The sequence below is a fragment of the Dryas octopetala genome, chromosome 2 (genome assembly GCF_963921425.1).
Source record: "Dryas octopetala chromosome 2, drDryOcto1.1, whole genome shotgun sequence".
Classification (NCBI taxonomy): Eukaryota; Viridiplantae; Streptophyta; class Magnoliopsida; order Rosales; family Rosaceae; genus Dryas; species Dryas octopetala.
The window spans coordinates 13,058,630-13,072,683 of NC_141367.1; the positions used below are offsets into that span (position 1 = coordinate 13,058,630).

Consider the following 14,054-nt stretch of genomic DNA (forward strand, 5'->3'; position numbering starts at 1 on the left):
TCCCTCAGCTCGCCGTTCCTCTCCCGAAGCCTCCTCATCTTCGCCTCGGCGTCGACGGCGGCCTGGGCTGCTTCAAATTGCCTGAAGGCGAGCTGCAAAACAAAAAGAAATCGTTAGTCCGAGCCGAACGGAAAAAGCATAAAAACCGAGGTCAAAGATACTTACCACCATGGCTTGGCGGGAGGCGTTCAGGGCCTTGCTGCTGAAGCTCGGCGTCTCCTGATCGGCCCAGAGTCCCTCCACGATCTTCAGCGTCACCACGCGCTTAAAGCCTGTGACGAACGGCTCGATGGAGGGGTCCACCTCCACCGTCTTCATGGAGGCCGAGCCAGACACCTCGGCATCGGCACCACTGGGATCGGCCCGTACCCTCTTCTCCGCGCGGGCCTCAATCTAGATGCCCTTTCTCTTCTCTCCATGCCGAGTTGACCTCGGCACAGAGGGCCCAGGTTGGGCTGCCGCCGCGGCGGGCACTGGGATCGGCTCGGCGGGAGCCTGACCTGCAGCCTTCCTTTGGGCACTCCTCTCCGCCCTCCTTCTCAGCCGGGCCTCCAGATCGGCGGGATTCATCCCTTTCTCAGACCTCGGGTTCCACCTAGGTACAAATCAAGAAATCCCACTCGACCTGATATGGGTCTCCCCGAGCAGGAACTTCGTGGACAGATATTCCGATGGCGAGTCCCTTATGGCGGCGATCTGATCCCTAAGCTCGCCCCGAAGCTTGTACTTGCCCCAGCTAACTGCAAAAATGAAACAGAAAGAGTTAGCTTAAAAAAAAAATATATACACATATATATACACAAGTCTCTTTCGGATCGGCTCTCCTAGATATCCAATGCCCACCTGGAATCCTAAAGGCTCTGGGGACCCGGGCTGGAGGAGGACTATTCGGATCGGTGAACTCCCAATCCCCAGAAACGAAGAAGTATCTTCTCTTCCAAGTCTTCTGAGAAGAGGGATTCCCAATGAACAACGGCCCCGAGTAGGCCTGGAGGTTGTAGAAACCGAGCTCGGTCTTCTGCTTCGACCTCAGCGCATAAGAGTAGAACAAAATATCCTTGTCTGGCACACACTTGTGCACCTTGTGCCACAAGATATGCATAGACAGGATGATCCTGTATACATTAGGATTAAGTTGGTGCGGCGCTGCGTCGATCATGGCCAGCCAGTCCTACAGGAAGGGGTGCAGGGGGAGCCGAACTCCATTCTCGAACATCTCGGGGTACATAGTCACCAATCCTTTGGGGGGTCGGCTCGGCTTCTCTCCCTCGGTCGGTAGCCTGGTTAGCACGGACTCAGGGATTGCATACCGAACCCTCAGATCCTTGAGATGAAACTCGGTCATCTCATTGGGAATCTGGTCGGCTTTCCACGCCAACTCCTCATAGAAGTCTGGGTCGATCGGACTTCTCATGACTTGCCGAGCCGAGGTCGACGCCTCGTGACCCCTGTCCCGTTCCTCCGAGCCCGAGATGAGCCTCCTCGGAACACTTGTGCTCGGCTCGACGTCTACATCCTCCTCTTCGTCGCCCTCTTCATCCTCTCTTTGTTCCCAATCGGAACTCAAAAACTGGGGGTTCTCCTCATTCCCCCGAGGTCGGCGCACCTCGCCAGGTTACGATCTAAGGCCGAGATGACCTCATCCAGCTCTTCGGACAGACTATCCTAGTCTGCCTCACCCCCTGGTGGGCTTCGGCTCAGCTCAGCATCGCTGTCTCCCTCAAAAGCACCCCCCGAGCCGAGCAGACCACTTGAGTCGGTACTAGACATCACAAACACTTTCTTTTTTTCTCTCTTACCTTTTTGGATTGAAAAATGCCTTTTTCAAGAACACTCAAGAACACACACCCAGAAACCTGAAAATACAAAAACTCAGAAAATGAGGAGAATCACTTACTGGTTTTCCTCCGGCCAAAATCTCCACCCATCACACACTCGGGACAACCTCGCCTACGGCTGTGCTCGGTCGGAACTGTGACCGGACCACTGCACGGACGACAAAGAGAGAGGAAGATTCGCGGTGGAGAGAGAACATTTTTGGTGAGAGAGATAGTCTGTTTTTGGAAATGAGAGGGAAGAGAGAGAAAGAGGCCCTTTTATACTCCCATGCAAACTGATCCTGACCCTCCAAAAGTGGCGCTTCAGATCCCAGATCATGCCACCTGTCAATATTCAAAATACCCATAAATGAGATGACCCTTACGTTCCCCCATGCAGACACCAAACGTCCCTTCACCTGTCCCCGAGATATTTTAGCCAAACACAAGTCACCACTCGTTCGGATCCTCGGGAACATAGACCTATCCAGTTCGGCTCGGATCAGGCAACATATCATCTTTAGGAAGGCCACCACCCTTCAACTTCCAATCCACCACTGTCCGCTCGGATCGGAAGCTGGGGGACTCCTGTTTATGGATAAACCCACACCGATCCAATAGCCAATCATGGCTGGACACGTGGCCGGTCAAATCTATCTTCAGTGTTTGACTTCTTAGTGGTCAAACTTTGACCTCCACATCATCACGCAGCTCGGCATTTCCTCTGTCAGCTCAGATTGGATCACCATGGCAAGCCCTTCGTGCCCGGTCCGACCCGAACCGATGATCTTCCAGAGGATTGAGTGTTCATCTTTCCTTGGTCGTCCCGGTTCGGCTCGGCTCGGAGCCGAGGGAACATCCTTTTCGGTTCTAGCGCCAACCAGCTACGACTCGGAAGGATCACTATCTACTGGATCGGCTCGGTTAGGAACTCCATGTCTGATCCGATCACATATAGGCTTCATGTATACACATAAGGACATGTGTTCGGGTGGGCTCGGCTTCCCGCCGCCATTCCAAGGAAGATCACGTTGAGACGAACCGCCACACTTAAATGCACCTGACAAGATCTTCTGACAAATAGGACTTCCCAGCTCACATTCATGACTACTGAGACAGTTCACCTGAATCTTCCATACTTGCATTCAATGCAGCATTGAATGTGGAGGAGGTGGGTAGTTGTGCATGCCACTGTTCACGACCGAACACGTGGATCTTTCTCAACCAGCCAACCACATGCAGGTAACTTACTCATCACAATTTCCTTTGCCTATATATACCAACTTATATGCACAAAATCAAGGATCTAGCTACCAATCCTTCACCAGACAAACACGTACACAAAACTTTCACTCACCCAAGAGCATACCCAGCTTGCTGAGAATAAACCCAGAACATTTACCTTGTTCTTCCCATTCTCTCAAGTTCATCCTTTGTTCTTCCTCACTCATATTCAAATATCATAAAACACACATCACTGACTTCATCATCGGAGCGTGTTAGGCTGGTACCACACCGGTCCATCTCCTTTGATCTTGTTTCTCATACAGGAAGATCTCACGTCATCATCCAGCGAGGCTTCGGATCAGCCAAATCATCATTTCTAAGTTGTTGCATCTATCTTACGGAAATTTGCATCAACATATGGTTTACTTGACTTTGATGGTTCAGTGACTGATTGGTCTTTGATTATTGGCCAAATTGCATCCACGCCGTCCAGATTACGAGGGTTGTGCGCAAATGCCGTTCAGAAAAAAATGGTGACAATTTGCCATCTAATTTTTCAAAATGGAGCAAATTTGTCATCTGCCGTCAAATTTTCTGTTAAATCAAAATATTCTGTTAAATCAAGAATTTTAAATAATTTTTTTATGTAAATATAATTAAAAATACAAAAAATCAAAATCAAAATTACTATTGTTAAAAACTTTGAATTAAGAAAAAAAAAACTCAGTTCTTCCCTTCTCCCCCCTGCGGCACCCCTCTCCCGCCCAACCCAGGCTACCCAGCCCTCTCCCGACGCCCCCTCACCCCGCAAACCCCCCCCCCCCAGCGCTCCCTCTCCCCGCAACACCCCCCGGCGTCTCCTCTCCTTGCAACACCCCTCCGGTGCTCCCTCTCCCACACACACACCCCCGCACCACCCACCCAGCCACCGCCCTCCTCTTCTCTCTCTCCCTCTCCTTCCCTCTTCCCCTCTATCCTTCTCTTTCCGCCACCCACCCAGCCACCAGCCTCGGAGTTAGCCACTCCGATCGGGCAGAGAGGGAAAGGGAGACAAAGGGAAGAGGGCAGAGAGAGAGAGAGAGGTCAAGAAGGGAGGAAGGGCCGGAAGTTGTGCCGTTGGTGGTGGAGCCAGCGACTGGGTGGGTGGGAATCTGTTTTTGCAAAAAAAAAAAAGTAAACTATTATATTTATATATTTATTAAATATTTTATAGGATGAATTGACTAAAATACCCTTTATTTTAACTGGTGAATGGATGAAATTGACTGGAGATGACAAATTTGCTCCGTTTTGAAAAATTGAATGAAAAATTGTTACAATTTTTTTTCTAGACGGCATTTGCACACAACCTCAAAGTCTGGATGGTATTTGTGCAATTCGGCCTTGATTATTTATATGTGATGAATGCATATGAGAACCTCGTGCACCACCTGTTTGATGAAATGGGGTTGAGAATCTCTTAATCTGTAATCTTTTCTTATGCTTATTTGAACTAAACTTTCGTTAATTTTAGTTGAATTCTTGGGTTTCATCAACGAAATACAAATAACTTAATCTGTTATATTTTAATTAATTTGGCTTATGCAGGAGCAAAAGCTCTATATGATTAGCACCAAGAACGTGCCTGTATTTCCAATGAAATTAGGTGGCCACTAAATTTGATTCAAAAGCTTATATTTTGATCACATTTACATTGATTGCTGTTTTATGAAACTAGTGTCAACCATGTAATATTTTGGATGTTGTGCAAAGAAACAAATTCATCATTAGCATCCAATTAACAAATGGAATTAATTAGTTTATATTTACTAACTTGTTTCGACACAAAAATGCATGGATGTTGTGCAAAGAAACAAATTCATCATTAGCAGCCAATTAACAATGGAATTAAGTAATGTTCATACTTGGAAGTTTATATTTACTAACTTGTTTCAACACAAAAATGCTCGGCCACATGGAGGGCCGAGGGTCTAGTCAAAACATGCCTCGCCGTGTATGAGGTGACACTATTCGGCTTTATGAAGTGGAATAGAAAATTGAGGGAATGAAAAATTTAATAAAATAAATTTGTTGGGCCAAATAGAAATCTAGCTTTATAAAATTGAAAAAAAAAAAAAACGATTGTGCGGTAGAAAATGAACTGGAAAAGTCTATCTAGATTCTTTTTTGCCTAGATCGACTAAGACTTTGAACAACCAAAATGTAAATAAAAGAGCAACATAAATTTAAAAGAAAGCTTAATGGGAAATAACACTAAAATAAATTTAAAGAACAAGAGGTGCTCTTGAAAAACCCAAAATATAAAGAAATCGCATAATTAAGCATAATGAAATACAATTAAAAGGGCCTTGAAAAACTATACAAATGAAAATAAAGAGAGCTTTGAAAATAAAAGTCACTGGTCTGAATTAGGAGCATAAAGCTTGCTGGGAGATTCACATTATGGTGAGTTTTTTGCGTTGTGTCTGGAGCCCTTGATTGATCCTTGTAGCTCTCTTTTTATAATAAGTCATTTACTTTGTCCCCAAGTTTTGTAGCCATATGTTATTTAGAATGACTTGCTTTTGAAATAGGTAGACAGCTGTAGACGAAAGAGCTGAGTGGTAAACAGTTATAGATGAGTTGAGATTAGATAAGATTAAGCTGATAGTCACTTTTATCCGGCCAAGGTTGTCCACATAAAGGATGAGCAAGGTGGTCAGCCGAGAGCTTAGTTGAATTGGCCATGTAACTTGGCTAATGTCACATACATTCTGACTTCACGCTCCTCATTCACTTGTCAACCAAATGCTTTGCCCAACCCCATATACTTTGTTCCCATGCCACGTGTTAAGCTCCCACATTCACCAAGTTTGGCATTTTGCTTACAACAAATTCATTCATAGCTAGCTAGTGTCTGGGCAGTGTATATATATATATGTCATATTCCTTCTTTTCTTCAATTTTCAATAAACATTGCAAATCTTTAATGCCCTCTAATTTTTGGGAGGGGTCCCAATAGGTGGATGAGGAAATTTCAACTATGGCCTTCTTAAGGCCTCCACAAATATACATGCATCATGAGCAGCGTCTTCCCATCCAGTCTATATAAATATAAAACACATATTACTATGACATACAGTCATAACATTTTGTGTAGTAATATATTTTCTACTGAGATAAGGTACTTGTCTTTCTCTAAGCACAATAACGAGTATATGTATTCTGTCAATTGCATCAATGTAATTTTTAAGTATGGCCAATATTGATGATCTTCTTTAATTTTATATAGAATTCTCCTAAATTGTGAATGGACTTTACGATATCAATAACCATGCGAGAAACATCTTCTAATACTTTTCCAAACCACCTTGACATAGTCTCTCCAGAGTGTTGGAACCTCTCTTGCATCATCCTATTAGTAAATCAATGACCTATGATAATAAGAAACATGGCTAATGCCTCCACTGCACCAGTAAGTGTCCTTAATTAACAACTCTTTAAACACTTGTTTTTTCATCCTATAGTGTTCATAGCACCTTACATCATGACAGTAACTTTCATACCATTTATATTCAGTATGAGAAGAAGTTGGGCATGTAAATTTGCTTTATAGAATCAATATATAGTAAAAAGAAATTTAGTAGTATATTCATGTTGAAGGAACAGCATCCCCTCCTTGTATAGTTGTATTGAAGCATTGCTTGATTCAGGTTTCTTCTTTGTATACCAAATTTAAAATATTTATTAGCAAAAACCAATAAAACATGCACTGGGAATTTTTTATTTTTACACATAGTGAACATGTTAGACACAGAGTAGCTGCAGAGAAAAGTTAGTAAAAAAAGAAATTGAAGTGAAGCAAATATTCTTTCATAACTTTCTCAAGGGCCCCAAAAGGAAATTTATACAAGGACCTGAAGTGAGAATCTTGTGACACTAGCAAGGATAGCTTAACAAACTACTACAGACTCCTATGTGGCTGGACAGCTGGATTGGCCATCCGCTTATTACACCAAATGGAAAATAGGAAAATAAAGGAAAGAAGGGAAGGGTCCTAACAGAACAGTACACTCTACAAGCCACCCTACCCAGACAAACCCATATAAATCGACGTCGCAACGCCAAGCGCGTACACCCCAATCGCGGTCCCAACCAAGTCCTTCCCGGACCGAGTCACGACCCCAATCCCAGCAATCCCAGCCACACCAATCGGAACTCGAAGCATCAACGCTTTCCCAGCATTACCCACAACAGCACCGGCGAACAGCTCCGCGGCCCATTGCTTGAACTGGGCCGGCCCAAGTGTTTGTTGGGCCTGGGCCGAACTACTGACGACGAGTTTGAAGGCCGAGTCGACCTGGGAGCGGGTCGGGGGAGAAGGGACCCACTTGAGGACGAGAGGGTGCGGGTGGAGGGTTTGGAGCGTTTGGTAGAGGTGGTCGGAGGCTCTGGGGAGTTGGTAGGGGAAGACGCCGTCGAAAGCGTGCTCCGTTAGAGAGAGGCAGTGACTGAAGGCTGAGTCGCACGCTGAGTCGAACACGGCCGAGTTGGAAAGCGAGGACTTGACTCGCTTTGAGGCCGAGATTCCCATCTCCTCTTCTCTTCTCTTTCTCTTCTCTTTCTCTTTCTCTTCTCTGTGCTTTGGGTTTGACGTTTGAGGCTCCAGGGAAGGTCTGGTGTTATCCTGACATCATCCAACATTTTTTTAAATTTTAGGTTAAATATAAAAATAGTCTGCGAATTTTACAATAAATCTTAATTTGATCAATAAATTATAAAAAATATCAATTTGGTTTATAAACTTTTCAAGTTATACTAAAACAGTATAAACACTAACTTCAATTCGAAAATTAACGGAATTGGTCATATGAAAATGTGATGAAATGATTGAAATGACTTTAAAAATGTGGTCACTTGCCGTGCACATGACTAATTTTCGTTAAATTTTTCGATGAAAGTTAATGTTCGTACTGCTTTGACACAACTTGAAAAGTTTGTGAACTAAATTGACATTTTTTATAATTAATGGATCAAATTGATATTTATTATAAAATTTGTAAATTATTTTTGTATTTAACCTTTTAATTTTAGTATTAATGACCTTATGACCTCATGTTTATTGTAAGTTTTCTCTTTTAATTTAATTTTATAATATTGATAGTTTAAATTTAAGGTTATTTATTAATAAGCAGAATTTCATTTTTTTTTTTAAATTTCATAATTTAGGGCAGGTTCCATTTCAATTCTTTTATTTTTACAAAAATGCTATAAAATTAACTAGTTAGTAAATTAATATAAAGTTAACCATCTTTTTAGACTCACCACATAATATAATCTCATAATCCGAACCGTTCATTTTTTGGGCCTCGCTTCAAAGATCACCTCTATAAAAAAATCCCTTAAATTAGAAGTGTTTTAGTCATTTGATTATTATAACAATCATTTATATGCTTTTATCGAAGTATAGTGTTCGTCTATTTATTTTATTACAATTAGATGACCAAATAATTTCTGATTTGATTGATTTTTTGCAATGATAATTTTTAAAGTGTGGCTTAAAAAATGTACGGTTCGAATTCTGAAATTACTCATGTGGTGGGCCAAAAAACGTAGTTAGTTTTATATTAATTTGATAACCAGTTAACTTTAGAGTACTCCTCGTAGTGTTAATGTGTCAATTATGTTTTTATAGTTTACTAAATGTTGCAATTTGTGAAACCAATTTTAATTACATTAATTTGTTCGAAAAAAATTAATATGTAATGTGCACGATTTAGGGTATTTTAGATAATAACAATGAAGCTAAATCAATCAAAAGATCACAATACTCTTACTTAGAAAATTAAGTGTGTCCACGATACGATAATTAGGAAATTAGAGTAACAAAATTGACACAATTGCAACTATAAGAATTGAAGTGAAAATTAGCCTAAACTATAAGGACCAAAAACAAAATTTGGCTTGATTAATAATGATATATGAAAAATTAAGTCAAGACTAGTCCCTAAAAATTTTTGTGTATTTTTCTAAGTTTGAAGTTATTTTTAATTAATTTCATAATTTATAAAAATAAAAAAATAGAAAAAAATTTGAAAGAAGTGACACGTGGTGCACGCTACATCAGTGTTTAACAAAAAAATAGATAAAATCTAAAGTAGGTGGTACATTGCAACACAAAATAAAATTTGTATGCCAATTAGTAAAAGAAATTTATTTGGTGGTAAATATACAAACCCCTTATATCAAACAAGGGTTTCTTAAAACTTTTACGACCTCTGTCCACAGTCCACAGTCCACAGTCCACAGTCCCCTTATACTCTCTGTACAACACCATGAAATCTGCTCCCATGGGTTCTCTCAAATTCAACATTCCTCAACTGGGTTGCAAGCAAAACCTCCCGGAATCCCACCTACACTATCTATTGGCACCACCTTGTCGTTCAACCCCAAGCATCACCTGTGGCCTCAGAGGGGGAGCGAGGAAGCCTTTATGGAGGTCAAGGGTGCTATCCACTGAAGCCATTCAGGCAGTTCAGTCTCTAAAGCTAGCCAAATCATCCCCATCAAAACTAGAAGCCGTTTTCAGTGGCAGACTCTCCAGGCTCTTGAAAGCTGACTTGTTGGACGCCTTGGCTGAGTTACAGAGACAAAATGAATTGGAATTAGCACTCAAGGTAGGTAGTAGTAAGTACCCTTTTGTTATGTCTCTATGTTTGGGTGGGTTTTTGTGTCATCTTTGATTATTTTAGAAAAGAAAATGTTTGGCCAAATTCTTCTTTATATGGTTGAGAAATAGTGGCAACTTTTGATTTTTGTGGCATTTTGTTGTACATGAACAGAAGAAACAAAATACCAAGATTATTGGGGGTTGGATATTATTTTTGCTTTTGGAATTTGGAAGTGATAATGTATGCTCTCAGCAGCACTAAAATTGAATTTCAGAAAGTTTCGACCACAAGTCCAATTATATGTTGTTCACACCAACAAGTGACTTTTAGTCTCAAGTTTACATTGAACTTTGCATTTGTGATCAGATATAAATAATTAAACATTCACTGTTTTGAGTATATCTTTGGTCACTAGTCCATTCATAAGGATTTGGACTACTTAGTGGGATAGTTTTATTATCAAAGGATGTATCTTTTCGAAGGAATTGTGCTTAGGATGTTCCCAAGAACAAGTGTTTATGCACATAGCTGTTTATATTTTAGTTTTGCTATATTTTGAATAATGCAATACTTTTCTGGTTAGGATTCTTCTGAAACCAAAGCTCTTTATTCTACTACTTTTTATTTGGGATGAAATGAAGGGGAGAATTGGTAGGTTTCCAGTTTTTGCGAGTTCCACAGGACCACAGCTTCAGATTTTCTTTAGTGATAACAGCTAAATTGATTTTTAAGTATGAGCAACATACTAGTTCGTTGGCTCTCAGGTCTGGCTGTTCATTCAACCAGGTAGAAACTGTTTTAAGTACTTTGAACAGTACATGACGTAATTAGTTCGTACTTTGGACCTTTGCATTCAGTTCTTAACCATCCTTCTAAAAGCCTTAGAAAGGACTGGTTGGTCTTTCCTGTAATGACTAGTTTGCCAGTTCTGAACTTCTTACGCCGATTATGGAACTGCATAACTAAGTTGTGCCTTAGTTTTTCATAATGTTTCCTTTGCTCAATTGTTATATCAATTGAACATTTTTTATTTTTCAATTTTGTATGTTATCTGAACTGGAATCAGGCTTTAGGTATTCAAATTTGTGCGGGAGGAAGTATGGTATAAGCCAGATCTATCCTTATACTGCGACATGATCCTATTGTTGGGAAAGAACAAACTGATTAAAAGGGCTGAAGAGTTTGTCTCTGGATTAAAGAAAGAAGGCTTAAAACCTGACACAAGGACTTTTACTGAGATGATTGGAGCTTATATACAAGTGGGTATGACAGAAAAGGCAATGGGAACATACCAATTGATGAAGGTATCAGGTTGTTCCCCAAATAAATTAACATTTACAATATTGATTAGAAACCTTGAGAAGGTTGGAGAAGAAGAATTAGCGGCTGCTGTAAAGAAAGATTGTGCTGAATTTGTAGATTCTCCCGAGAAATTCGTTGAAGAAGTTGAAAGGAAACATGTAAGTGTTCAAATCATTATGTTCTCAATTCTCACCTTCACTATCATTTCCTCAGCACTATATTGGAGCTTGTTTATGTCTTTGGAGGTACAGTGATTTAAAAAAGGATAACTCTCAGACTTTTAATCTTGGAACAATTTAAACTAGTTTCTATAGTTGTGTCAGAGTGTATGCCAAATTTGCTAGTTACAATTGACTTGAGAGATTATAAAATATATTAGGGGTAGGGGGACTCCACTTGGATCAGCATTCTGTTTTTTATAGAATAAGTCCAAACCCAAATCTTGATTCTTGCCTTCTTTTGCTGTTATGATGGTATATTCAGTTCTTTAACCTTATGGAATGTATTTGTCATGGACATGCCACCATAAGTGAGGCATGCAACCTGACCCGTATGTTCGAGATTTTCAGTCCCTTCAAATTTGAATTTTAGTTACTTCTCTCATTACATACTTTGACATAGAAGCGTTTTACACCCATGAGAAAGAAGTTTTTTTGTCAAAGGGTGTCTACAGTGTGAATTTGTGAGAGTTTTATTCTTGTAATCTCCATCTTAAATAATAAAATTTCCTGCCTTAATAATCTTGAAATGCAGGCCAGAGGCAATCAAGTGCATCTTTAGTGTTTTGCAATGAATGTTGTTTAATAACCACTTTCTCTTGCCATTCAACTGTAGATCTTGGGACACATGCAGAGGCTGAGTACAACACAGATGGAGTAGGCTATATGCATCAACAACATTATTTATTTGACATCTAGTATGAATGTCTCCGGTGTATAACTTGATATCACACTGACCATATAATTTTGATTCCTTTGGTTCTAAATAACTTCTAGTACAAACATGTTATAAAAGGAGATACAGTAATAAGGAGCATCTGTCTGTAGTCTGTACATATATTTAGTTTTATATGCTGATGAACATTTGAACAAAGGAATAGTGTGACACTTTAAATGCATTACTATGCATGAATGAGGCAATATTTTTCCTTAAGCGTATAGACCTTTTATTGTTGACTGGTCCTCCTGGATTTCGGAGTTTACTGACTGGTCCTTTTATTATTACTGCAGAGGAGGAGATCACTCAATCTTGTTTGACAATTTCCAGTACTTAGGACTGCAAATGTTTTCCTAGTCGTTGAATGATTATAAACTAGGGAGTTTACAGACGTGAGTTACTCGAATTATCACGCCCATATCTTAAACTGGAAATAACGAGTTTAATGGATTTCAGTTTAACTGCATGTATCAAATGAACAATGCTTGGCCAATTGCCTCCTTAAAGCCAATCATAATCTGACACCTATTAAGTTACAAGATAGAATTAATCATTAAGAAAATAAAAAAAGAATAATGCTAAGGATCCTAAGGGCTTGTTTGGTATCTTATTCAAATTTTTTTAAAAAGGAAAGCAAGAAAATGTGTTTTAGTCAAAAAAACATATTTGGTAGACTATTTTGAAAACAATTTCTTGAAAAAAATTAAAAAACATGTCTTTTTTTAAAAACGATAAAACATCGTTTTTCTCCATTTTTTTTTATGCATCCTTCTTCTTTAGTGGCCATCATTTTTAAAATTTAAAAATTGTTTTCAAATTTCATACCAAACAAGTTTTTAAATTTATTTTTAAAACAGATAATTATTATAAAGTCCACTTTTAGACTCTTAATGAAAAATTAAATCTACCTATTTTACCCATATCTTAAAAAAGTCTACTAAAACTGGTGGCTCTCTCTCTCTCTCTCTCTCTCTCTCTCTCTCTCTCTCTCTATCTTCTTCTTCGATCGCACCCTCGTTGTCCGGCAAATAAGGCCGACGAGAGACCACATTCATCTCTGTCTTCATTCTCTCTCTTTGCTCTCTCTCTATCTCTCTCATCGTCTGCGATCTCTCTCTCTCTTCACTATAACCCATCACCGGAGCCTTGAAGGAGGCCAGCGACCTCCGATCTGGAACTGCTGGACGCGATTTGGAAATGCTGGGTGCAATTTGGAATTGTTGGGTGCAATCTGGAAGTGTTGGGCTATCTGGGACGATAGTTACTGTTAGATAAGGGCAATTATTGTTACTATTAAAATTAAGATTTTTAATTCAAAAAACTTGAATTTTTGTGTTTTGTATTGGTTTTATGCTTTTTATGACATGTTTATGAAAGAAAAGACAGAAGATTTATATAAGTTGTATTATTTTGGGTGTTGTTGCACAATGAGAATTGATACTGTCCAACAATGACTATAATTGCTATAGTTGGACAGTGGCAATTCTCTTGATGCGAAAAAAAAAAATGCTGGGTGCCCAGTGCATTTTTTCACGTGATTTCATTAAAGTGAACTGTATTGGGACTATTATTATTGATAGTGGGCCTTTAAAAAAAAAAGAGCCTATTTTCTAGAATTGTCTTTAGAAAAAAAAAAAAAAAAAAAAAAAAAAAAAACCTTTGAAAACTCATATTAAAAAAAATCTTAATTTTTGAAAAAAAATTTGAATAAGATACCAAACAGAGTCTAAATTGTGTCTAAAATTTAAATCCTAAATGATCTGATAGTTGTCATATCATTTAGGATTCGAATTTGGAAAACAAATTTAGAATCATTACTAAGATAGAAAATTGTATAAGGTGTTAAATTATGATTGGTTTTTTAGGAGCCCTCCTTACAGACCAAGCGGCAAGCACTTTTCCATATTAAATTACTTTTAAGAAGACTTAGCATTCAGTCCATTTTATGAGTATTTCTTAGACGAAAATCGATAGTGATTTAGAGTTTTTAATTAAGTCATTTTATTTTTCTTCTTTGACGGCTTTATGTTAGGTTTTAAGTCCAAGATTTTGGGCAGAGTTAAAACCTAACATGCAGCCTCTACAAAACCCACTCTACACTTTAGTAGGGGAAATACCCTTT

At 39.4% G+C, this 14,054-nt stretch overlaps 2 protein-coding genes across 2 annotated transcripts; one reads left to right on the forward strand and one right to left on the reverse strand.

Moving 5' to 3' along the window:
* Nucleotides 1-6,880: 6,880 nt before the first annotated feature.
* On the reverse strand, nucleotides 6,881-7,685 carry LOC147293213 (uncharacterized). The gene has a single exon (XM_086233850.1). The coding sequence runs from the start codon at nucleotides 7,615-7,617 to the stop codon at nucleotides 7,111-7,113; it is 507 nt and encodes a 168-aa protein (XP_086089976.1). The 5' UTR covers nucleotides 7,618-7,685; the 3' UTR covers nucleotides 6,881-7,110.
* A 1,633-nt stretch (nucleotides 7,686-9,318) lies between these two features.
* Nucleotides 9,319-12,138, forward strand: LOC147293214 (protein THYLAKOID ASSEMBLY 8-like, chloroplastic). Its single transcript, XM_086233709.1, has 3 exons — nucleotides 9,319-9,700; nucleotides 10,768-11,154; nucleotides 11,831-12,138. Exons 1-3 carry the CDS (start codon nucleotides 9,359-9,361, stop codon nucleotides 11,873-11,875), a joined length of 774 nt encoding a protein of 257 aa, XP_086089835.1. The 5' UTR covers nucleotides 9,319-9,358; the 3' UTR covers nucleotides 11,876-12,138.
* Nucleotides 12,139-14,054: the final 1,916 nt, after the last annotated feature.

Excerpts from the sequence above, each read along its gene's own strand:
- LOC147293214 (XM_086233709.1), top strand. The coding sequence starts at position 9,359 with ATGAAATCTGCTCCCATGGGTTCTCTCAAATTCAACATTCCTCAACTG. Across the intron at positions 9,701-10,767 it reads AATTGGAATTAGCACTCAAG|GTATTCAAATTTGTGCGGGA; the intron begins GTAGGTAGTAGT and ends ATCAGGCTTTAG. Across the intron at positions 11,155-11,830 it reads AAGAAGTTGAAAGGAAACAT|ATCTTGGGACACATGCAGAG; the intron begins GTAAGTGTTCAA and ends ATTCAACTGTAG.
- LOC147293213 (XM_086233850.1), bottom strand. The coding sequence starts at position 7,617 with ATGGGAATCTCGGCCTCAAAGCGAGTCAAGTCCTCGCTTTCCAACTCG.